Genomic DNA, 26,968 nt, shown 5'->3' with positions numbered 1-26,968 from the left:
CCCAACCTCAGATAAAAGAAACGCTTCCAGTTAATGGCGTGGACTGATGTTTTTAAGGACCATCCTGAACTTTTCTGCACGGCTGAGGTCAGAAGTAGAGAAAGAAAATTCTTGCTCTGAAACCCAAAATACCTTTTCAAAAAACAACTTACATCACCTTAGTATTAAATCTTCACTTATGAATCCATCCGGGAATAAAATTCTGCTGGGTTAAAAAAAAATTTTTTTTTTTTTTTTTCCCGTCTGAAGACACAACTCTCCGAATCAGGACAGAACAGCAGGACTCGGTGTAGTCCTGGAGTCAGGCTGTTGCGGCCTTCCAAAAGCTCAGAGAGGCATGACGGTAGTCAGGGCCGCGGGAAGGCCTGAGCCTTCTCAAGGGAGGCACTAAAAACGCCTAAGAGGGCACCTGGGTGGCTCAGTTGGTTAAGCGGCCGACTTCGGCTCAGGTCATGATCTCGCGGTCCGTGAGTTCTAGCCCCGCGTCGGGCTCTGTGCTGACAGCTCGGAGCCTGGAGCCTGCTTCAGATTCTGTGTCTCCCTCTCTCTGACCCTCCCCTGTTCATGCTTTGTCTCTCCCTGTCTCAAAAATAAATAAACGTTAAAAAAAAAAAAAAATTAAAAAAAAAATAAAAACGCCTAAGAGGTCCAAATAGCACCACAAACCAAGATTGGCATCAAATATGATCTTTTCTAGGTTCTTCAGACTGGAATGGATCTGAGATGGGACCAGATCTCCGGAGGGAACCAGGAATTCCTCCGGAACGTACTTCCCTCTCCCCCGCAATTTTGACCTGAGGCGGGAACCCCCCCCCCCCCCGCCCCCGCCAGTCAGCAGGGTGAGGGAAGAAGTGAGCTCTTCAGCGACCAGCCATCTTACTCGTCAGCTATTGTACATCACAGCTTTTGGTTCCGCGCTCCCGAGATCCTACATTTGCGTGTTTTTGGCGTGGCAGTTGGTTTCTTTTGGCTAGGGCAGCTTCAGGCAGTCTCCTCACAGGAGGCTGAGGTGCAGAAGAGATGACTGATTTGCTCAGTGACACAGCAAATTAGAAGCTAAGCCAGGATTAATATTCCCCACCTCCTTGTTTGTAACACGGCTCACAAAAACAACACCGCTTCTCTAGATGTGTTGGTTCAAAAACACGGTTTCACCGTGAGGTCAATACGGAGGGAGTGTTCCTTCCCTAACAGGGGCAGATGGGAACCATTTTATGCTCTGAATTCCCCAAGGCATACCACGCATGGAAAACAACAGCCAGCCTTATTATATGGTCTTTATTATCAAAACGTTGCATTTCCAATCTACAGTGGTGGCTACTAACAAGAGTGTCGCGAGTCCACTTCTCCATCGATTATCAACATTTCTGGACTCTCCCCCCCCCCCCCCACACACACTTCATCTTTGTAGCCACAGAGCCTCACAACAACCCAGTGAGGTAAGGCTGTCACTCCTCCTGTTTGTTTTTCCCACCGAAGGAGAAGGCAGGGAAAACAGTCTTTTGCAGAGGTGTACAAATACTTGGCACAATTAAGAACAGATCTGAGAGGGCTACCGAGAAGAAGGTCTTTTCATGACAGACATTCGTTCTGTCCAAGGAGAGGGGGGGAAAAAGAAAATGGAGGACGTCTGCATTGGTTCAGCTGGAGGAAGACCCGGGGATGGCCGACTCATGGAGGCAAAAGGAAAAAAAAAGAAAATCCTTCAAAACGATGGTAGAAAGTACGAGATCTAGTATTTTACCCTCCTTCATACACTGCTTGTATCTTAACTACACAGCTTATCTTACTGGGTCTAATTGCATCTGAAAGCAGGTTTCTGACTACCTCTTAAAAAGGCTAGAAGTGAGTCAATTCCATAATTGGCTTATTTATAAATGCAGCTTTGTTTTATACAAGGGGAGTCTAAAAGACTATCGGCAAACCAGTTCTTTTTTAACTGAAATTACACGTTGCTGCCAGATAAATTTTCCTAGACAAGACTTTGATTAAAAAAAAAAAAAAAAAAAAATGTCAGCGGCTCCCCGCTGCTTCGTGACTGAAGTTTAAACTCCTTGCTCCAGAGCTGAAGGCGCCGACGTCACACCTGCCTCTTCAATCTTGCCTTAATTACTAAACTTGACAAAGTCTGCGTTGGTCTTCTGTTCTCTAACAGGTCATCTTGTCCATGTAATCATAATAGCTCACCCAGCTGGAAGTGACCTTTCCCTTCTCTGAACTTCTCCAGCACTCAGCTCCCCACTCACAAGGCATTTATCATCGAGCCGCCTTATTTGTGTGCAAGCCTTATCTACCTTCTGATACGGAGAGCCAAAGGCTGTTTACACTCGCGCGCGCACACACACACACACACACACACACACACAGAATCTCTATCTCTTCCGCTGTCTAGCACGAAAGGCACTAGGAATCACTGGCTAAGTGAAATTTACTATGAAGACGTACTGTCTGAAGAATCCTTATAATAAATTCTTTTACAACACAAGTAATCACATCCCAATTTGGCTTGGGTTTTCGTACACCTGATTTGCTTTAAGCTCTGCACGACCTGATCTATTACCAACCCATGTATGTACGATCTGTGTGACATCCATATGGTTTCAAGACTCAGGTAGCCTCGAAATGCTCAAGGTGGTATTTAGCTTCTACTTAGCTTATAAACCCAACTCTATCGATAGTGTTACGCAAAGACAGAGTACAATCGATAAACTGGGTGACTCATTCATTAGACTTTTTCCCTTTGTTTCCTTATTATTTAATAACATTATTTGTACTGAGCCAGTACGAAAAGCAAGTGATTTTGAGCAGCAGTAATCTAAAGTGGGCAAGATTTATAAGGCACGAACTCAGTTGCTAAGAGACAACTCCATTGCTTTATTTTTCTTCAATATTTCCCTCCTCTCCGGAGAAGTTCTTTTGGCTCAGAAGGAGCAGAAAGCGTGAAAAGAGGCACAGTGGTCCTTTGTTAATCTCAGTAAGTTATATGAGTGCATAGTGCTTTCTGCTTTGTAAGAGGCTTGCACATACATTTCTTCCTTTGACATAAAAAAAAGGACAGAATTAAATACCAAATAAAAATGAAGAGTACCCAGTCCGTAATGAGTTTGAGTGCTTAAGACCAAGGCTATTAGCAAATATTCAGGAAAAGTAAAGACTAAAGAAGAAAACAGGAAACGACTCGCTTGTGGGGAGAGAACAAGAGTAATGTGAATTTACAAAAAACTTAACAACAAGGCTAGGAAAGACTAAGTGGAGGAAATCCAGAGAATTTTAGGAAACTGAAGACATTTCAAATATGAGACTGCATCTAGACTGAAATGAGGGGATAAACGCAGGCGACAAAAGAGTGTGGGACACTGACAAAGGGAGAGCCCTGTGGTTTGGCAAGTGTCCCTGAATCGGCCTGCAGTGCTGCAGAACGGAAACCCACAGAGGGTGCTTGAGAATACACAAGAGCCCTGCGGTGGAGACTGAACAAAACGCCGTCAGGGATCTCATCGGAAGCGTGATCCATTCATGGCACAGTCTGGCAATGCTGGGGAGCGGGTAAGACACACCCAGGCACCTATGGAACAAAAGAAATATTTGAAGTTCAAAACAGTTCTGCTATGTCCAGCCATGGCTATACATCAGTGTTTGGGTTTAGAGGAGAAGTGGAGTCAGAAGCATAGAAATCAAAAATCATCTTTACCCAGGAGGAAGAGAGCAGTCTTTGAAGAACTCGGGAGGTGAGGTGGGTGAAGACTGGAGATACCACGCAATTCTTGATTTCTTGTGATTAACTCTGAATTGCTCACTGTTTGGTAAGAAAAGATTAAAGACCCATCTATTTAGCCTAGAAGTGAGGAATGTTCACTCATACCTGTGCCTATTTCTACTGCTGTGACTGCGGAGCTTAAAAACCTACCACTCGGGCTGTAAGGTTATTCTTGGGCTCCCTTAACCAGGACTCCTCACCCTTCGCACCTCTTGGCACCCACACAAGTGGTAACATTTGAATAGAATGCTGGCATAGACGCTGGCTGTCCCAGGCCGATGGCTACCCAGAGAGCTAAAGGGACACAGATCGTGGCACGTAATAGGCCACGGCACATCAGGTGGATACTTTCTCTGAATACACAGGGAGGTGAGTCATAAAAATGCACAGAAAAACATGAAAATAAAATCCTCCCCTGAAATTGACTTTAAAATAATTTCTAAATTTGAAACAACAAAAAAATCGAACACTAGAATAAGATTGCTCTCCCACACTGACTTTAAAATACTTTTGAGTTTTAAGCAACGAAGTACACTTTGGCCCTTCCAAAAGCTATTATAAAACTGGTTTGGGAGACTTCTGCCTCCAGGAAGATGAGTAGGTGTACTTTTCTCTACTCCCCCAGCTAAGCACAACAAAAATACTAGACCACTCAGTAGATGGGAGGAAGTATTGGCAAATCATACTTCTGATAAGGGCCTAGTACCCAGAAGACAACAAAGAACTCTTGTAACACAACGATTAAAAAAAAAAAAAAAAAAAAATTAAAAACCGGGCCAATGACTTGAACAGATAGTCCTCTATGGGAGATATACAAATGCCAGTAAGCACATAAAAAGGTGCTCCACATCATTAGTCATTAGGAAAATGCAAATCAAAACCACAATGCGATACCCCTTCACATCCGCAAAGATGACTATAATCAAAATGACGGACAGTAACAAGCATCGTCGAGGACGTGGAGAAAATAGAGCCCTCCTACATCACTAGTGGGAATGCAAAGTGGTACAGCTGCTTTGGAAAACGGTTTGGCAGTTCCTCAGAAAATTAAACACAGAGTTACCACGTACGATCATCCGTGACTCCTAGGTATAGAACCAAGAGAATTAAAAACATATGTTCACGCAAAAATTTGCACAATAATGTGTATAGCCGCGTTATGGCCAAAAAGTATAAACCATCCACGTGTCCCTCAACTGATGCCTGGCTAACCAAAACGGGGAAGATCTATACAACAGAATATTATTTGGCGGTAAAAAAGACCGAAGTGTTGATAGATGTTGCAACAGAGATGGACCTCGAAAACATCATGCTGAGTGAAGCCAGACACAAAAGGCCACATATTACAGGATTCCATTTATATGAAATGCTCAGAATAGACAAACTCGTAGCTACAGAAAGTAGGTTAGTGGTCACCAGGGACTGGAAAAAGTAAGGAATGAGAAGTGATTGCTATTGGATATGGGCTTTCTTTTGGGGGTGACAAAAATGTCCTGCAATTAGACAGTGATGATGGTGTCACAACCTTGTGAATGTACTAAAAACCTCTGAATTGCTTAAAAGGTTAAAAGGGTGAATTTTATGGTATGTAAATTATACTTCAATTTAAGAAAATAACATATCAGTGCGCCTGGGTGCCTCAGTCGGTTAAGCATCTGACTTTTGATTTCAGCTCAGGTCATGATCTCCCGGTTGTGAGAGGGAGCCCCGGGTCAGGCTCTGCACTCAGGGTGGAGCCCGCTTCAGATTCTCTTTCTCCCGCTCCCTCTGCCCTTCCCCTGCTCTAAAAAAAAGTTAAAAAAAAAAAGAAAAGAACGTATCAATTATAAAAAAGATTGAATAAAAAAAAAAAAAAAAACCCCAAACCCTGGACATTATGTATAAAATATAAGAGAGGACTGATAGGTTGGAAAGAGGAAGGCAGACTGGCTAGAGACCTCGGGACCCAAGAATGGCATAATGGTTGAGTTACTTAGCTTTTTGTTTTGTCTGTTTGCCTGGCTGTCTGTCTGCTTGCCTCATATATCTTAGACTTAGAGCTAAAGAAGCCAGCAATCCAGAAGCACCAATGGACAGACAAGAAAAAAAGAATCCCCATCAAAGCCTGCTGTCCCCGCCCAAAGGACTGGGAAAGGGGCAGCCCAGCAAGCCGGAAAACTGTCAGACAGTAACTGCTTTTACTCCAGCCAAACACCACCCTCACCTGGCAGCAAAGGTCAAGTGGGGAGCCTTGATTTCCATCCTTGCTGGGCTATGATGTGGTGCCATCAAAGCACGGAAAGAGGATCAAGAAGGTGGGGCTGGAAGAGTGCTCAAAGATACAATGGCTGAAGGCTCCTCAGATCTGACAAGAGACGTAAACCTATAGATGTACCTAGGAGCCAAGTGAATGCCAAACAGAATAACCCAAAGAAGCCCACACCACGATACATCATAATCAAACTTTTGAAAACCAAAGAAAAAAGAATCGTGAAAGCAGCAAGAGAAAAAATGGGTATCTTTACCTATATAAGAAAAACAGTTCAAATGACAGCAGATTTCTCATCAGAAATCATGGCAGCCAGAAGGAAGCGGCACAATATTTTCCAAGTGCTGAAGGAAAGGAATTGTCGACCTAGGCTCCCACACCCAGAGAAAATACTTTCCTTCAGGAATGAAAGGGAACCAAGACATTGGGCTGATGAAGGAAAACTAAGAGAGTGTGTCACCGAAAGACTTGCCCTAAAGAATAGCTAAAGAAAGTTCTCTAATCGGAAAGCAAAAGTAAAAGAAGGAACCTGGGAATTTCAGGAAAGAAGAAAGAATACAGAAAGCAAAAGTATGGGTATATACATTTTTTTTCAAGTGCCTATGGGATATACACCAAGACAGACCATATCTTGAGTAATAAAATGGACAAGGATGCGTTAAAAAAAAAATCAAAACATACAGAGCGTGTCCTCCAACCACAATGGAATCAAACTGGAAATCAAAATAACAAGAAAATCTCCAAACACTTGTAAATGAAACAACACACTTCTAAATAATCCATGAATCAAAAAAGGAAGTCTCAAAGGAAATGAAAAGGTACACTGAACTGAATGATAATAAAAATACAACATATCAAAATTTGCGTGACACGGCTAAAGCAGTGCTGAGAAATTCATAGCACGAACTATGTGTATTAAAAAAAAGAGGAAAAGTCTTAAGTCAATAAGTTAAGCTCCCACCTCAAGAATCTAGAAACAGAAGAATCTAGAAACGCAAAGCAGGACAGAATAATAAATATGAGAGCGAAAATCAATGGAATTGGAAATAGAAAAAATAGGGAAAACTGATGAAACCAAGAGTTTGTTCTTTGAAAGGATCAGTAAAATGGACAAATGTATAGCAAAGAAAAAAGGGGGCAGATGCAAATTAGCAGTATCAGGAACAAAACGGGGGCCGGCACTTCAAGAATCAGCAGGATAATAAGTGCAGAGGACAAACAGTCCTGCTCACGTAAATATGAAAATTCGGATGAAATGTACTAATTTCTCAAAAAACACAAACTAGCACAACTCACTCAATAGGAAACAAGTAATTTGAATATTCTCCGTAACTATGAAATAAATTGAATTCAAAATTTAAAAACTGTCAGAAATCTCCTGGTTCAGATGGTTTTACTAGAGAATTCTACCAAATGCTTAAGAAAGGATGAACACCAATTAACCAACTGTAAAAATTAACTCCAAGGTTTTGTTTTGTTTTCGATTCAATCTTTTTCCTAATGGGTATGTTATTTCCTTAAATTGAGGTGCCATGTACATACAATAAAAGGCCACCCTTTTAAAGCGTGTAATTCATAATACACAATCTCTTCCAGAACACAGAACAAGTGGAAATACTTCCCAACATTTTATGATGCTGATGTTATGCTGATGTTTATGATGCTACTAACACTAGACAAAGACAGGAGAGCTTGGGTGGCTTAGTCGGTTAAGTGTCCCACTTTGGCTCAGGTAATGATGTCACGGTCCAGGAGTTCGAGCCCTGCGTTGGGCTCTGTGATGACAGCTCAGAGCCTAGAGCCTGTTTCTGGATTCTGTGTCTCCCTCTCTCTCTGCCCCTCCCCTTCTCGCACTCTCTCACTCTCTCTCTCTCTCAAAAATAAATAAACGTTAAAAAAAAAATAGAAAAATAAAAAACTAGGCAAAGACAGTCCCCCCCCCCAATAGAATTACAAACTAATGTACCTCATTAATATAGACACAAAAATCTTTAACAAAATGATAAAGAGAACTGAGCAATATGTAACAAGAATTATACACCCTAAGTGAGGTTTAGTCCACAGATGCAGCAATAGTACAATATTTGCAAATCAAGGTAATCCATCCTATTAACAAGCTAAAGACAAAATCATATGATTCTATCAATTGATGCAGTGAAACCATTTGCTGAAATTCAAATCATACATGATGGAAAATTCTCACAAAAATAGGAACAGGAGGAAACTTCCTCAGACAAATACATGGCTCACACTGTACCTGATGATGAAAGACTGAATGCTTTCCCCCTGAGATCAGGAAAAAGACAAGGATGTTCACTCTTAACATTCTTATTTGACATAATTCTGGAAGTCCTAGCCAGTGCAATCAATCAATCAATCAATCAATCAATAAATAAATAAATAAAGCAAGCAATAACAGGAAATAAAAGACACGTACAGACTGGCAAGGAGAAATAAAACTATTCTTTTTTTGTAGATGACATCATCATCTACATAGGAAAGCCCAAGGAATCTACCAAAAGACCCCAAACAAACAAACAAAACTCCTTTTGTACTTAATAAGTGAATTTAGCAAAGTCCCAGGATTCAAGAGAAACATACAAAAATTAGCTGTATTTCTGTATGTTAGCAATGAACACAGTAACACCAAAATTAGAAATACAATACCATTTACAACTGCTCAAAAAAAAAAAAAAATGAATACTTAGGTGTAAATCTAACAAAACCTGCACAGGACCCTTATGCTGAAAACTACAGTATTGATGAAAGAAACCAAAGAAGATCTAAATAAATGGAGAGACATATAATAGTCCCCCTTTATCCTCAGGGGATATGTTCCAAGACCCCTCCCTTCAGTGGACACCAGGAACCATATATAGGTACTGAGCCCTATATATACACTATGTTTTTCTATACATACATACCTATTATAAAGTTTAATTTATAAATTAGGCACAGTAAGAATTTAACAACAATAACTAATAATAAAAGAGAACGATTATAATACATACTATGATAGAAGTTATGTGAAAATGGTCTCTCTCTGTTTCTCAAAATATCTTACATCCTTGGGCGCCTGGGTGGCTCAGTCGGTTACGTGCCCCACTTCGGCTCAGGTCATGATCTCAAGTTTGCGAGTTTGAGCCCCCCGTCGGGCTCTGCGCTGACAGCTCGGAGCCTGGAGCCTGCTTCAGATTCTGTGTCTCCCCATCTCTCTTCCTCTCCCCAACTTGTCCTCTCTCTCTCTCCCTCTCTCTCTCTCAAAAATAAAAGAAACAAAAAGAAATATCTTCCACCCTTCTTCTTGTGACGACGTGAGATAATACAATGCATGATGAGAAGAAGCGAGGTGAATGACACAGGGGCTGCGACGTGGCATGAAACTACTATTGACCTTCTGAGATACGTCAGGAAGAGGAACACCTGCTTCCGGACCGCGGATGACTCTGGGTAACCGAAACGGTGGAAAATGAGATCTCAGAGAAGTGGGGGGACCAACCGTCCCCTAGTAATGGGTTGGCAGACTCAACATAGCAAGGGTGTCCATTCATCCTAAATTGATATACAGGTTTAACGCAACTCCTATCAAAGTCAGAGCAATGCTTTTTTGTACATGTAGATGAGATTATTCTAACATGTACACGGGGAGGCAAAGGAATTAGAATAGCTAAAATGATTTGTAAAGAAAAATAACGTGGGGGTAATCGGTCTAACCAATTTTAAGCATCAAATTTACCATAGGGCTACAGTAACCAAGACTGAGATACTGGCAGAGGGACAGACACATAGGTCAATGGCACAGAATAAAGAACCCCAAAATAGATCCGCGTAAATAGGCCAAGCTGGCTTCTGATAAAGGTGAACATACAACTCAATGGAGGAAAGGCAGCCTTTTAACAAATGGTGCTAGAGCACCTGGACATCCATCCATAAGCAAAAAGTTAATCCTTATCTAAGTTGCACATCTTATGTAGAAATTACCTCAAGGTGAATCATGGACTTAACCGTAAAACCTAAAACTATAAAACTTTTAGGAAAAAAGCAGGATAGAAAAATCTCTGGGATCCGGTCTCGGTAAAGAGTTCTTCGATTTGACAGCAAAAGCAGGATGCAAAACAGGAGACACTGATAAACTGGACTTCGCCACAATTACAAACTTCTACCCGTCAGAAGGCCCTGTAAGGAGAATGGAAAGACAAACTACAGACTGGAATAAAATGTGTGCCATCCATCCAACAAAAGGCCTGGTCGCTAGAATACACGAGGAATATTCAACACTCAAGTTAAAAAGCAAACAATCCAATCAGAACACAGGCAAAAGACATGAACAGATATTTCACCGAAGAAGACACACAGATGGCAAATGCAAATCAAAACTGCAATGAGACACCGCTGCTCGTCTGTCAGAATGGCTAAAATTAAAAATGGCAACACCACCAAATGCTGGTGAGGATGTGGAGAAACTGCAGCATTCAGTCATCGCTGGTAGGAATGTAAAACGGGGTAGCTATTCTGGAAAACCTGGAAAACGGTTTGGCAGTTTCTTAGAGACCTGCAAACGCAACTATCATCCGACCCACGAGTTGCGCCTGTGGGCATTTATCCCAGAGAAACGAAGACTTAAATTCACCAAAAAAATCAAGACATGAATGTTTATAGCACCCTTATTTGTAACAGTCAAAAAGCTGGAAACAGTCCAGATGTCCCTCAACAGATAAATGGTTAAACTGTGGCACATCCATACCAGGGAATACCACTCAGTAATAAAAAGGTATCAACCAATAAATGCAGCAACCGGAATGAATCTCCAGAGAATTACGCTGCGTGCAAAGCCAATTAAACAAAAAAAGCTGCATATTGTATGATTCCATATATACGGCATTTGTGAAATGACAAAAACTATAGAAATGGAGAACAGATCTGTGGTTATCAGGGGTTAAGGAGGGACTGAGGGTAGAAAGTGGGTGGTGATGCCTTTAAAAGGGCAACAAGAGGGACCCTCCTGGTGAAGGAAATGCTCGGTATCTAGACTTGTATGTATCAATGTCAGTATCAGGGTTGTGATACTGCAGGATAGTTTCCGTTAAGATGTTACTATGGGAAACTGGGTTAAGCGTACATGGAATCTCTGTATTATTTCTTAAAATTCCATCTGAATCCATAATTGCTTCAAAATAAAAGGTTTAATTAGCAAAAACACTAGTTTAAAAACCCGACGATATGAAAGGACACAGGCAATTACTATGTATTATAAAAAGCAGACTTGAGTCTCTCAGTTTCAAAAAAAATTGAAATTACTATCAGGTACTATTAGGTCAAATTTTGGTTATGACTTGGGGAGTTGAAGGGAAAGAAATGGGTTTTCATTTCTGTCAATTTCCAGGAGAAAAAAACCCGAAGATACAGACAAATCTGTGTATCTGAGGTAAACCTCAGGTCTTAACACTTTTAATTTTAAGAAGGGTCCAAAAGAAATGCATTCCTTTATAGCTGTCTTTGAAATATTGTTTGGACTCCTCAGAAAAAATATGGCGTCCTTCACAGAATAGCTTATTCCAGAAGGGTGGGTCACAGCTGCAGTTAAAGGGGAGACAGGAAGACACGGAGGAGTTGAAGGCATTCGTGGTAGAAGGAATGAGGCTGGGGGGGGGGGGGGGAGGGGGGACAGCTGGCCTAAGGGACAGCGGCCAGGACTTCACACCAGATCCCCTGGTGTGCCATCGACTTCCTCACCCTGCATTCCAATCCTAGTTCTGTCTCCTGTATTGAACATCAAGCAAATCACATCATCTCCGTGCCTCAATTTCAAGCAAATCACATCATCTCCGTGCCTCAATTTCCTCCTCCTCAAAAATGGAGCTAAAAGTTTCTACCTCCTGTCAAACAGGATATTTGCAAGGATAAGTATCTGTACAGCCTGGAAATGTTTGAAAGAAAGGTCCCAAGAAATAGTATCTGCAAATGTGGTTCATTTAGAACATTCAACTGAAAGTCTATTTTATATGGGGAAACCTGCATAATGGAAGACAGTAATTTTGAAGGAGACTGGTGAAAGGGAAAGACAAAATGAATGAGCTTTAAACCCAGTCGGTAGCTCATCCGTATTTCCTCAGTTGTCCTCAGGTTACTGATGGCAAATTCAGCACTGCCCAAGCCATGTGGTGCCCCAATCCACCAGCAAAACCATCTTACTAGAACGGATTGTCCATAGCAGACGTTAAAGGATTGGAAAACGAAACAATTAAGAAACCAAAATCTCACAAGACTGCAAATCCACTAGGGACCTAAGCAGTGGTCTGCATCGTGGCACTGAAAAATGTTAAGAGCATGGAAATAAGCAGCGATGCGACTCTTCATTTCATTTTACCTGAAGCACTAATTGAATTTTGCCCGGTATTCTAGTGACTCACTCAAGTCTGTCTGCCTGCACTTGAATCTAAGCTCTCTGATTGCAAAAGTCACGAGTCACACTCATCTATGTCCCACAGTCCATAACTTTGCGTGTGGTCGGCGCTCAGCGACTACGGAATTGAACACATGCTCACAAATATTATCTCCCACTCCTAGCTTGAAGGAATATACTTAAGTTGTTCCAAAGCAGAGGCCGACCCCCTGGTATTTAGCTTCAGCCTTGTTAACTTATCGAACAACGTTTTTTATCAGTTTCTCAATTTATCATAAGCTAAGGTCTGTAAGTGGAAATTTTTACTGATGATCTGGGGGGGAAAAAAAGGTTTTAAAGAGAAATTCTGAGCCCAGAAGGACATGGGGCAGGACAATGAGAAGCTTTGCGCTTTGACTGATATCGGGCGTAACAGCCTGCTTCTTATCAATAATTATCGGATTTTTAAAAAAAGTTGTAATTTTCTAGTATTTACTCACCAGTATCCAGTCTTGACTTGATATGCTGATACCTTGGGTTTTGTGGTATTCTTTTGGTTAGATACTAAAAAATAAGAAAATTCACAAATTAATCAGGTTAGTGTAAAAATAAGGGTGACAAAGGTGGGAAAGAGATACTTAAAAAACAGAACAGGTGATAAAATTTCATCAAATTTAATGATTTTTTAAACATTTATTTATTTATTTTGAGAGAGAGAGAAACAGGAGGGGCAGAGAGAGAGAGAGAGAGAGAGAGAGAGAGAGAATCCCAAGTAGAGTCCGCACTGGCAGCCCAGAGCCCAATGTGGGGCTCGAACTCATGAACTGTGAGATTGTGACCTAAGCCGAACCAAGAGTCGGATGCTTAACCGACTGAGCCACCCAGGCACCCCAAATTTTATCAAATTTAAAGAAGGAAAGAGCCCTAGAGGTCCAACTGTCCATTCAATCTAGGACTCTTCGCCACAGCATTTCCATAGGTGAGAATGGTTATCTTGTTTCCGTCAAAATATTTTCATTTTTTGTCAAAATAATCTCACGGCACTATATAATTAGGAAGAAAAAAAAAAAAAAACCTCGTAAAAATTATTTCTGACATTGAGCCCAAACTAGTCTCCCTTTAGTTCCACCCAGTCCACTGTCACAACCCTGAACGAGACACCCTCCACCCCCGCCTCCAGAGATCTGTTCAAATAACTTAAAGGCAGCTCTCTGGTCCTTCTTTTTTAGTTTTACTCTTGGTATGATGAGGCCATCTCCTCTGGACACCCTTTAGATTTTCTCCACATCTCCCCTAAAAAGTAGCTTTTGGACCCAGACCTGAGCACGGCCCCCAGATGCTACTGGGCCGGGACCCTGTTTGGCAGTCCTCCCCTGCTGCTTGCCTGGAGTCTGACACTCCACCGATGGCATCGCGATGGCATCTGCTCTCGGGGCCACTGAGGCCCATCATGGGCCCAGGGTAAGTTTGTGGTCATCAGAGAATGCCTAGGTCAGGTCTCCCTTGTCCTGTACTCTGGGAGGGACCTCTAAATCCAAGCACAAGACCTTTACCCATATTAAGTTTCACTGGCATTTGCGAGAGCCATCCAAGTGAGGGAAGGCTAGTGAATCGACATTTCAAGATCTAGATTTCTTGGGACGCCTGGGTGGCTCAGTTAGGTAAAGCATCTGACTCTTGGTTTCGCTCAGGTCATGATCTCGCAGATTGTGGGTTCGGGCCCCACATCAGGCTCTGTGCTGACAGCATGGAGCCTGCTTGGGATTCTCTCCCTCTCCCTCTCTCTGCACCTCCCCTGCTCGCTTGCTCGCTCTCTCTCAAAATAAATAAATAGACATAAAAAAAAAAAAAAAAAAAAAAAAAGATCTAGCTTTCTCGCTCAGGCTTTTTCCTGGTCTACAAGTATGAAAATCGTATGTTCAGTCACGGGTAGCTGTGGAATATGAAATTAAAACTGTTCAATACGTTTCTGGCTTCATCTTCTGCCACTCTCACACCTGACTCCATGTTAGTGTTGCCCGAGTGCTCCCTTAATGTGCTGCACTCCCTCAGATCCTCAGGCTTAGCAAATGTCTGCCTAGAATGCCTTTCCTCGACTTGTCCTTGGGCATTTCCTCTCCCAGGCTCCCAGAGTACCCTGTACCATTGTTCACACCCCACCCTTCTCTATATGCCCTTGGAGGCAGGGACAAAGACGTACTCGTATCTGTGTACACCCAGGACCTAGTACGTGGTAGGCACATTTATTGAGATGCAGTCAACAAATGAATATCTAGAATGCAAAGTATATTATAGTAACTACCTGGTTCCTTGGAAGGGAACACCAAACTTTATTCTTATTTCTTGAGATTATTTTTATGTATTTATTTTTTTTAAGTAATCTCTACACCCAGTGTGGGGCTTGAACTCATGATCCCAAGATTAGGAGTTGTGTGCTTTATCGACCAAAGAAAAAAAAAAATCAGGTGGAGAACTAAAATTTAAAACCCCCATCATATGCTCTTGAAAACACAGTTAACTACAGCATGTCCTGTTGGCCAGAGTTTTGGATTTCAGAGACTAGGAAGAATTTCTAAGAACTGGGGGCACCCACAGAGAATTATCAACTTCTAATTTTGCCAAGAATGGTCTTTTATTGTTATTAAAAAAAACTCATGACATTGTCTCTGGTTTTCATTTCACTCTAGGGAAGTAAAACCTTTGTCCTGAATGCTTAGCATTGGGCCTCAGATGTGTGTGTGGAACCCCAAAGCTTTTTCATCCTTAGAGAAAGCCTGGAGAGCCCCCGTTTCCATCTGACCAGTAATCTACTGTCTTTAAGACAAACTGACTCTAACACCAATTCCAACTCTGGAATTCCTAGATGAAGACGGAGAAGATTCTTAAGCGAGAGAAGGGAAATATTTAAAGACTAAAAGGGGGAACTTTAGGGCAAGATATCCCAGAAGAAGACAATATCATAGCAAAACAAAACGAAACATCAAAAAACAAAACAAAACAAAACAAAACCCAAAAACCAGGGAAAACGTGTCTGGTAAATTGAGTCAAGAAAAGCTAATAGTAGAATTCAGTTATCTTAGGCTAAGGGATTTTGTTTTCATTTTTTTCTGTACTCTGTATTTTTATAATTTCTATATGCTATTTCCTGTTTTTACTTTTGTTTTGTTTTGTTTTCTGCTAGTTTCCTAGCAAAGTGTCTTTTGAAAAACTCCAGGCTAGTCTCTGCTGAACCAAGAGGATTTGTCCATACCTAAGCCAACATAGCTAAGAAGTGAGGGTGTCTCTGGGGACCAGGTGTGGTGGCAGCAGAATGATGGGGGGGGGGAGTGTGGACAGCTGCAGTCGCTGGGCCCCTCCCGCCCCCGGTTTTCCCTTACATAGACTAATGAGAAATCCATATGCTGCAGTAGAAAAATGTAGTGTCTCTTTTCCATTTTCCCAATTTGGTCCAACTTCTCGTTCCTGGCTTTCGAGTGCCAACCACAACGCAAAACTCTAAGGAGACCATCACAGACTTTATGGAACTTTCATACTTTTTTCCTTAAAATTCTTGTTTTGGGGGTGACTGTTTCTTGACCTACTGACCAACTGGCTTTTTTTTTTTTTTTTTTTCAATTATATAAACAGGATGGAATAGTGGAAAATGAAAGAGCTGAGAAAAGTTCTTTCAAGAAGGACTATTCATTCATTCACTCATTCATTCATTCAACAAAGCCTTATTGAGCACCAACCCTTCAGCAGACATTTACTGGGTGTCTACTAGGAGTGAGCCGCCATGCTAAGCACACAGAGCCCTCCAGCTCTCAGTGGTGCTGGGCAGAAAGACAAGTGAACAAAGACAAGTGACCAAAAGAGTCAAGAACTGTGTCCTGAGCCATGACTTCCAGGCTGAAATCTGAGGGCTAAGAAAATGAGTCAAGCTAAAGGAGTGGTAGGTGGAAGGTAGGGTTTCTGGCAACTGGTAGACCTGGAGCATAGGGGGCAACATGGGGTCAGATGAGACTGAAGAAGCGGGTGGGGGGGTGGGTGGCGTTCATAAAGGGCCTTGTATCCACCCATGCTAAGGAACCTGGATTTTTTTCCCTGTAGATGACTATCCTTAAATGGGCAATTTTGCTGCCCCCCTGCTCCCGGGGACAACAGTCAATGTCTGAACACCTTTTAGGTGGGTGGTGGCTGTGGCGGGGAGGCTACCGGTATCCAGTGAGTAGAAGCCAGAGATGCTGCGAAACACCCTACAATGACAGTCCCCCACAGCAAAGAATTAGCTGGCCCAAAATGTCAATAGTGCTAAAGTTGAGAAACCTTAGTGTAGACGATTGGGGAGTTACTGAAGAAAGTAAGAAGAAGTGATGGGATTATGTTTCCATTTTAGAAAGCTCATTCTGGCAGCATTCTGGAGAGCTAATAGGATCATAGTCAAGGATGGGGGCACAAAGATCAATTAAGAGGTAGGTGTGCTAAGAAGATCTATGATGCTAAGAAAGTGGCAGTAGAGATGAGGAAGGGGAGACAGCCTCAAGATGTAAAATCAGTAAGATTGAAAACTGACTGGTATAAGAGGGTGAGGACAGTGTTACCATCCTCCAAAAAAGGGAATTAAGGAGGAAGCACACGTTGAAAAACATGAGGTTTCTCATGTTGAGGCATGTTCAGTGTGACATAATCTGTGGGTTATCCAAGACGGAAATGGCGAGCTGGCTCTTTGGGTCTGGAGATCAGGAGATCTGGGGTTGCAGAAAGAAGGTTTGGTGATTGTCAGCATGAAGGCAGCAGGGGAAGCCATAGGAATGGACAAAATCACCATCAGGGACCGTTTGAGATGAAACAGCCCAGCACTTAAGGGCTGGTAGAGAAAAGCACCATGTTTGAGACTCACGAGGGGCCAGAAGAAAGTGGGTCATGAAAATTAAAGAAGAGTTTCAGGAAGAAGGGAGTGGTCAACAGTGCTCAATGCCGTCGAGTCCGCGAACAAGAGGTCAAACATGAACAAGTGAGCAAGCATGAAGGCCAAGTAAGAGAGTAACAAAGTAAATTTGGATTGAACAAACCAGAATGTTGTTGACGGCCCTGGTGGAAGAGGTTACAGTAAGTTGACAGAAGCAGAAGCAAAACAGCAGGTTGTATGAGATGGGGAGGGAGGAAAACACAGGGTAGTAGCCAGATGGCCTTTTTCTTCCCCCTTGAGAGTTGCTAAGGGATAAGTTTTTCTTGTTGATTTGTTTTGTTCTGGAAGAAAGGAGAGATTTGAGGATGTTTAGAGGCTAGATAATAGAAGTTGGAAATGGAGCAAGAAGGTATGGAAATGAGGGAGGGGCAGAGGATGAGGCCCGGAGCCCAGGCAGAAGGCTCAGCTCTGGATACTGGCTATGTATTCAAGATAAAGATACCAGATAGGCGATCACAATGAAGTTCCTCGGGAGGAGGGAGGAAGCTAAGAAAGTTCATGTTTGTGACATGATCAGGGCTCTTGGAGAGCAATCAAAAATGTCAAAGACTCTTTGAGGGCTTACATCTCTAGAAAGGACCAAAGATAATGTCCTCCCCGTGTGGCCATGCCTCCCCAGCTACTTCACTTCCACTCTGCTTTCAAGACCCAGCACAAACATGTCTTCCAAGAAGACTCCTCTGAAGGTCCCAGTCAGATGGACATCTATTCCCTACCTGGACTGTCACGGCTCTTTGTACTAATCATGATTACTCCTTGCTTCCGGCACTTGGGACATGGCTCTACCTTCCAGATCTCTGCACCTGCTGTGAGGCCTCGCACCAGCAAGAGCAGTCAGGACTGCCTAACGGATGGAGATGGTTCTCACAGCTGAGCAACACACAGCATGCGTGTCAGCACCACACGACGGCCCTGGGAGTCTGAGGCAAAGGGAGCACTCACACACGGCTGGGGGATGTGGGAGACTTTGCAGGAGAAATGGCACTGGAGCTGTGTCTCAAGGGTTGAACTTCTATGGATACGATGAGAGAGGAAACAGGTGGAAAGAGCATTCTGAGTGGAGGCAATTCTAATAGCAAAGCCACTTTAAAAGCAAGTGTAAAGAACAGCATGTTTTCGATTTGCGAAAGAAGGTACAACAACCGTAATGAAGGCAGCCGATGCTAACATTTATTGAACATTCAACCATGTTGTCAGGCACTCGACTAAGCATTTTACCTACATTATCTCATTTAATCCTCACAACAGCCTGTGAAGTAGATACCAGCATTATCTTCATCATACATAGTAGGAAAACGGGCACAAAGTGGAGTGACCTCTCGAGGTTACTCAACAGGTGAGAAGGATGGAACCTGGATCGAAACTGGGTCGTCTGGCTCCAGAGCCTCCACTCTTCCACACTCATTCCAGGGTTCTGAAAATCAGATCCTCTGATGGATTTTTGATAGTCCATGAGTCCTGTGAAACTACGCAAAATTTTGTGTGTGTGTGTGCATTTTTATGGGGAAGGGGGGTCCTCGTTTTCACCAAATTTGCAAAGAGATTTGTGACCTAAAAAGGGTTAAGAACCAGGGGTATATGAAATCCTGTGCTGTCTGGTGGGACCATGGATAGGCAGGCTCCAAGTAGAGAACCCTGAATGTAGACGAAGGGCCTGGAGTAGGCCCTGAAGACAATGGAAGGTACCAAAAATACTGAGCTGTGAGCCACATAATTGTAAGAGTATTTTGGCAGATTACTAACACACAGTTTATGAATCCATGGATGTTGGAGAGGAAGGGAGAAGTATGAGAATCAACAATGGGATTGTTCTGAAGGAAAATCACTAGAAAACGAGCGGCACTGTCCGAATCTCAAATCATTCAAACACGAATGAGCTTTTCTGACTTCCCACCTCTCTCAAAATGGAACTCACAAGGTTGGTTGTATTTCAATGGCAACGTATGTAATAAGATTTCCCTTTAAAGGATTTTGAAAAATGCCGTTGTACATTTTGTTCAGAATTTCCCTATTTATCTCCTTTGTATAGACAGGAGGTCCATCAAATGAAGGAAATGAATTCAATCTTGAAAAGAGCCTCATTTAAGGCAATCTCGCACTTAACATAGGTCTTTTAAAGAACTTTTTTTTTTTTAAATGGGAGTTTGGATCTGGCCCAATTCTACTGATCTCAAACACTAACCTGGACCCTGTATGCATATGCAGCAGCCCCTACTTTGCCAGCAGCTACTACCTATGGCTGACTGTACTTCTCAAGATGTTTGCAACAGAATTTCCCACCTCACTTACACTGTGATGTTGAGACTCCTCCCATGGTGGGGTGGGGCCAAAGTCTCCATCCCCAGCCCCACTGGAATCTGGATGGGCTAGTGAGTGTGATGGAAGTGTTGCCTTATGACTTCTGAGGCTAGATCCTAAAAGGCAATACAGCTTCCACCTACCTGTCCTGGGACATTTGTTCTTGGAATCCAGCTACCATGTTGTGAGAAAGGCCAAGCCACACGGAAAAGGCCATGTGTAGGTAGTATGGCTGACAGCCCCAACTGAGGGCCTAGCCAACAGACTGTATCACTGGCCTTGAAGAAGCCTTCAAGTTAGCTCTAGCCCTAGCTTCTGTCTGCCTGAAAAACCACAAGAGATCCCAAATGAGAAGTGCCTAGTCGAGCCTGGTCAGCCTCCAGGACCATAAGAGATCATAATAAAATGACTATTATTTTAAGCCACTAAACACGGGGTGATTCATGAGGAATCAATCTATAATCGGAACATATATTCCGATATATAATTGGAACACCCTCCCCTCCCCGCTTCCTTTCTAGCTAAGCAACTTGGGTGGGGCGGGGGGGGGGGGACCTCTACACTGGGTATCTGCACTTTACTCCTCTATTTGATTTGCATTGCAACATGGCTACCGTCCCCACTATTCTACTATGGTTCCTATGGCAGCTGGCCAACATCAGAGATCCCCTAATTGCTGAAAAATGGCTCCTGTTCATTCTTTAACTCACTTGACCTTTCTGTACCATTTGACACTGCTATACAGCCCCACCTTCTTCAGTTTCCACTCCCTTGGCTTCAGTGATACCTCTCTCCCCTGATTCTCCAATGACACATAGATCATTTCTGGCAGCCATTGAAGCACCATGTTGGCCAGGATTCCATCTTCTCAATCTATAGCTTCTCTGTGGGCCAAACACTTAGGTTGAATTCCATTTGTATGCTTCTGATATCCAAATAAGGAACTGTAGCCTGACTTCTCCTCCCAGCTCAGCCATATATTCACGTACTCATTCAACAAATGTTTATTTGCATGCCAGGCAGTGCGACGATGCATACAAGTTTATGTTCTTGTAAGTATGCCAGAAATAAACAAATAAATAATTACAGATTACAAATAAAATAATTACAGATCATGATCTACTGGATGAAGATAGCATATTGAACACAGGCCTTTAATTTCACTTCCTTCCAAAACCTCAATTTTGTCTTCTATTTTAAGGACATAAAGCTCAAAAAACCAGAGAGAGTGGGAGAAGGTACAGCAATAGATTTTTGAAGTCTAGAAAGCAGATCAACAAAGGAAAATGACTTGACTGATTCAAGAAAATCAAAGGGAAGGCCAAGAACAATTCTTAAAAGGCTTAGGAAGTGACAGCTCCAGGCACCTCCAGAAGTGGGGAGTAAAAGGAGGGGCTGAAATAAGGAAGATTATTTGAAGGCTGATTGAAAAACAACTGGATCTCCAAATCCCTGTCCCCTGTGTGCCCCTGAGTGACCTCCCCTCCTCCACCATGGCAGATCTCTATAGATTTATTCCCTGAAAAGAGTTTCTGGACTGGGAGGTATCCAGACAGAGAAAGGCAGAGATATCATTACTGAAAATAGGGGCATTAAGTGAATGATGCATACTAATGTTGAAATTTAGCTCCTAGCTCTAATTCCTCCAGGAATTCAGTTAGGCTTTTATTTTCAGGAGACTAGAGGAATTCTCTGAGCAAAATAACCAGCCCAAGAGGAAAGAGCTGAACCTACAGATTTGGGAGGATAGTTCCCCAAATCATGGCCCAGTGAGATCTTCCTGTAGTTAGGCTCACCATCAGCAAGTCCCTCTCAAATATACAGATTCAAATCACCTGTTTAAGTTTCCTTCTCAAACCATAAATTCATAATTTAGGATTATTTATTAAATTATGTATTAAATTAAAGAAGCCTGAGAACATTGCTATGAAGTGAATTGTGTCTCCCCCACACCCCCAAATTCATCGCAGTGTTCTCAGGCTTCTTTTAATTCTAAATTATTAATTTATGTTTGGGGGTTATATTGAAGCCCTAATCCCCAATGTAACTGTATTTGGAGGCGGGGCCTTTGGAGGTAATTAAGGTTAAATGAGGTCATAAGGGTGGGGCACAAGTGTAATAGGATTAGTGTCCTTATAAACAAAGACACCAAAAGAGCTCTCTCCCCTCTGCACAGGGCACACAGAAAGAAATCTAGTGAACACAGTGAGAAGGCAGTCATCTACAAGGCAGGAAAGACCTCTCACCAGAAACTAAACTGGCCAGCACCTTGATCCTGAACTTCCCAGCACTCCAAAACTGCCACAAATAAGTTTCTGTTGTTTAAGCAACCCAGTCTGTGACATTTTGTTATGGTGGCCTGAGTTGACTAGTACAAACATCTCCAACAAACCAAAAAGAAAAATTGCAATAGGGAGGAAATACACTATGCAGGGAAAAAAAATAGTTCAAAAAACTATCATTAGAGAAATGAAAACATATATCCACACAAAAACTTGTACCTGAATATTCATAGTAACATCATTCATAATAGCTCCAAAGTAAAAACAACCCAAATGTCTATCAAAAAGAATAAAAGGAGTATGTCTATGCAAAGACTATTATCCAGTAATAAAAAGGAATGAAGTACTAATACATGATATAACATGGATGAACCTTTAAAACATTATGCTAAGTGAAAGAAACCAGTCACAAAAGACATTTTGCATGACTCCATTTATATGAAATGTAGACAATAGGCAGATCTACACAGAGTAGATTAGTGATTGTCAAGACTGGATGGGGAAGACAATGGGAAAATTGGGGAGTGATAGTGAAAGGTTACAGGATTTCTTTTTGGTGAAATGAAAATGTTCTGATCAATGATGATTGCACAACTCTGTGAATATATTAAAACCACTGAATTGTATACTTTAAATAGGTGAATTATATATATCTCATAATGCTGTTACTAAAAAATTAAAACTTGACAAATTAAAAAAATTTTAAAAACTTTAGCTCTACAACCATACCAAGTACTCACGTAAGCGTTAAAAGAAAATAATTAAGTTGGGCTGTATTTGTCTGACATGGAAAGATCCCCAAGACTTATTGTTAAGTGCAAAAAGCAAGTCAAAAAGCCATATATCAAATGTTACAACATTTGGGTAAAACAAAACCACAAAATAAAATCCTCTCTCTTTACACACACAAGTGTGTGCGCACACACACAGACACAAATCCAGAGCAAAAGTTTTGGCAAAGATAACTGGAAAAAAATTATAAATAGTGATGTAGGAAAATTTTCCTACATATTTACAAAACTTTATAAATAGTACAGAATAAAATAAAGGCAGATAGAAACTCCAGGAAAAACAAAAAGTGGTAAGAAAGAAAATGTAACCGTAATGATTACTGCTTTGGCAATAATCAACATTTACACAGTAACTAAAAAAACAAACACACAAACAAAACAACAGTAAAAAAAAATCCAATTAGAAATCAGGCAAAAGACAAAAACAGATATTTTGTTGAAGAAGATATATAAATGGGAAATAAGCACGTGAGAAAAATGTAAGATGTTCAACCTCAGTATCCATTGGGGAAATGCAAATTGAGACCACTATGAGATGTCACAGTGCACCTATTAAAACAACTAAAATAAAAAATATCGACAATACCAGATGTCGCCAAGAATGTGCAAAAACTGAACCTCTCATACACTGGTGAGGAGAATGTAAAATGGTACAGTCACTCTGGAACATAGTTTCTAAAAAACTCATATATGCTCACATACAACCCAGCAACTACACTCCCAGGCCTCTATCCCAGAGAAATGAAAATGAACATCCATACAAACAGCTGTACCCAAAAGTTCGTCTCTTTATTTATAATAGCCTCAAACTGAAAACAAGCAAAATATCCTACAATAAGTGAATGGGTAAACAAACTGTTATACATCCATGCCCCAGAATCCTAACCAGCAACAAAAAGGAACAAACTATTGCCATAAGCAACAACTTGGATGTGTCTCAAGGACATTAGTCTGAGTGAAAAAAAGCCAATCTCAAAAGGTCACATATCATGTGATCCCACTTATGTAACATTCTCAAATAACAAAATTACAGAAATGGAGAACACATTCGTGATTGCCAGCGGTTAGGATGAGGAGGAGGAAAGTGGATGGGACCAGGAAGGGATAGAACGAGGGAGATACCTGTGGTGATAGAATAGTTCTGTATTTTGATTACAAATATAAACCTGTGCAAATCTTGATTAAATCTACACGAGTGAAAAAACAGCCTAGCCTAGAACTATACATGTATTATATAACTGTCAATTTCATGGCTTTGATATTATACTATACTTACATAAAATATAATCAGTGGGGCAAAGCGGGTAAAATACATGGGACTGTACTGTTTTTGCAACTTCCTGTGAACCTATAGTTATTTCAAAATGAAAAGGTTTTTTTTTTTTTCAGATTTTATTACTTTTTTTTTTTTTTAGTGTTTATTTTTGAGAGTGAGAGAGAGAGAGCACACGCACATGCATGAACGACCAGGGAGCAGGGGAGGGACAGAGAGCTAGGGAGACAGAGGATCTAAAGCAGGCTCTGCACTGACAGCGAAGAGTCCAACACGGGGCTTGAACCCACAAACCGCGAGATCGTGACCTGAGCCAAAATCAAGAGTTGGATGCTAAACCGACTGAGCCACCCAGGCACCCCACAATAAAGTATTTTATAAGGACACATCAGGGTCCAAAACAGAGCTCTTAAGAATTAAAAACATGATGGCAGAAATTAAATAGAAGGATTACAAGATAAAGTGAAATAAACAATCTCCAAAAGAGGAAAAAGACCAAGAAGTGGAAAACAGGAAATAAAACTTAAGCAAATTAGAGAATCAGTCTTACAGAAGCAACATGAGAATAATGAATTCAAGCAAGAGAGAATGGAGAAAGTGGGAAGAAGTCAACAACAAAATAATTCAACAAAATTTTACAGAATAGACATGAATTTCTGGTTCCCACCAAAATGAGTGAAAAGAGACCCATAGCAAGGCATAGCTTTGTGAGACATAACACTGGAAACACAGAGAAGATTCTACAAGCTTCCAGAAAGGAAAAATCAAGTCACATACAAAGGAACACGTGGCTTTGGACTTCTCCACAGCCAACGCTGGATGCTAGAAGACCACAACGTAATGTTTTCAAAACGCTGATGGTCTCCCACCAAGAATTCTATACTCAACCAAACTTGCAGGCAGATAAATGTGACGGCAGAATAACAACATTTTCAGACATGCGTAACATTTTAGACAGAAATAAAAAATATTTATTCCGCATGCACTCTTTTTCAAGAAACTACTGGAAATTGTGCTCCACTGAAACAAGGAAATTGGACCTCTTCCTCTAGGACACAAATGTATGACCACACAGGGCATCCGTGCTTCTCTCCCCTACACTCCTCTAATCTCATCAAGGGTGTCAGCACCGATGGGTAGCCCCAGCTGGGAAACTAAGTCATCCATTCCACTCTCATTTCTCAAAGCTAATCATGAAGTCTTAACGACTTAATTCCCTAAATATTTTTCATTTCTGTCCCTAGTTCGATGGCCTTACTTTAAGTCTGTATCATAAATACCACCTATCTAATCTGCCTGTCTCCATTCCTGGCCTCCTCAAATCCTTTCTCCACAAAGCAGCTATAGCCATCGGCCTAAAATGCAAATCTGACCACATCGCTCAGTTACTTACAACTTCTCAAAGGTTTCTCAAGTTCAGACCAGCAAGCAAGATAAATATGTGGCAAACTGCCGGTCTCCACACCTACCTCCCTCGCCTCCGTGGTAGAGATCACATTCGATCCTGGCATTCTCCTGCAGAGCCCAAACTTAGCCTCACAACTTTCTCAACCTAGCTCATAGATATCCACCGCGAAATGGAATGAATTGCGACTCCTGTTCCGTATAAAGGCCAAGTAACTTTAACGAGGCACAGGGGACCCTTCCAGAATTTACTCCTGCTTCTCTACAGGGAACTGTCCACTCCCCCCGTGTCACACCTCCTCATCTTTGCTTATGCTATTCTATCTGGGACGCTCCCTCACCTGGCTCATCACCTTGCCATTTCATACCACCTCCAGGACCTTCTCTCACTTCCGTAAGTGAGTCCAATCTTTCCTCTGCGCTCTTTGAACTTGTTCCCAAACCACACTGTACTCACATCCTGTTTACAAGTCTCCCTCACTAGGCTGCACTTACTAAAGGACAAATGCCTTGTCTTACTCTCTGTATTTCTAGCACCTACGGCGGTGTACGAGTCCCATAAACATTTGTTGAAATTAAATGCGCACAAATGCAGCAGGGTACTAGGGGTGAAACAGACAAGAAAGTAAAAGGTCCCATCGGGAAGAGGGTAAACTAACGTCATAGTTTGCTTCCTTTACACATGGCTTGATCTGCTTGTTCCTGCTCATCCTGTATCCCCAGAATCAGAAACGATGGCTCCTTTCGATTTTGCTCCTTTTAGGGTTCAGGGCGTTCATGTGCATGTTCGTTATACTGTGGAACTGCCACACCTAGACTGTAAGCCCTTTGAGGGAAGGGGCTGTGTCTTCGGGCACTTCGCTTCTCTGGGCGACAAATGGCGGGGTACAGCGAACGTTCGGGAGGGTGGTCTCTCACCACCTGATGCCGGACTTGGCTCGCAATCCCCCAGGCCCGCCCCGCCTCCCTCCGCTCTCCAGACCCCTCCTCACGGCGGCCGCCTCCCGCCTTCCGGCCGACGGAAGTCGCTAGCTGCTCTTCCCGGCCCACGTGGAGCCTTTTCCGGTGCGCCCGCCCCCTCCGGCTCTGCGATCGAGACCTGACCCTCACCTCGGGATTCCCAATGTGCCTCCGGACAGACATATCTGCTCCAACCGACCACGCCGGGATTCTAGCCTCGCCGGGAGCCTCTAACCCTAACTTCCTACCCCGACCACCTCTCTCGGCCGCCTCCTTACAACCTCTACTCCGATTGGCTTCCCTGCCCCGGCTAGCCAATGGAGGCTCTGTTTACTCTCTCTTTCCAGGGTCAAGGGGGAAGCGAGACGCCGCTCAGTGGTTGCCAGGGGCAACGGGGGGACGCCGGCTGCAGAGGCCTTTTGTGCTCTGGGCAAGGCCCGGCAGGCTGCTGCCTGAGAGCGGGAAGAGGGGCGTGGGGGGAGGGGCAGGCTGGCGCCTGCGCGTGAGCGGCTATGCGGAGCCCGGGGGAGGGGGGGGGGAGGGGAGGGGCCCCAGAGCAGGAATTGATTAAGGGGGCTTTGGGGGGAAACAAGGAGCTAATGTGCAAGCACAGACATGGCACGGG

General features: G+C 42.5%; 1 protein-coding gene across 2 annotated transcripts in view; it reads right to left on the bottom strand.

The window, feature by feature from the left end:
* CEP41 (centrosomal protein 41) overlaps nt 1-26,727 on the bottom strand; it is a 44,752-nt gene extending 18,025 nt beyond the window's left edge. The window contains exons 1-2 of one of the 2 annotated variants that reach the window (XM_058724261.1): nt 26,494-26,727; nt 12,888-12,951 (exon numbers count right to left, since the gene is read on the bottom strand). In XM_058724261.1, coding sequence (XP_058580244.1) covers nt 12,888-12,951; nt 26,494-26,526 — 97 coding nt within the window. In that variant the 5' untranslated portion in view covers nt 26,527-26,727. Of the gene's footprint in view, nt 1-12,887; nt 12,952-26,042; nt 26,324-26,493 lie in introns of those variants that run through there. The other variant, XM_058724260.1, reaches the window with a different exon arrangement.
* Nucleotides 26,728-26,968: the final 241 nt, after the last annotated feature.

The sequence above is a fragment of the Neofelis nebulosa genome, chromosome 4 (assembly GCF_028018385.1).
Source record: "Neofelis nebulosa isolate mNeoNeb1 chromosome 4, mNeoNeb1.pri, whole genome shotgun sequence".
In the NCBI taxonomy this organism is placed as follows: domain Eukaryota; kingdom Metazoa; phylum Chordata; class Mammalia; order Carnivora; family Felidae; genus Neofelis; species Neofelis nebulosa.
The sequence above is the reverse complement of the archived record's forward strand: the minus strand, read 5'-3'. Positions and strand labels throughout refer to the sequence as shown.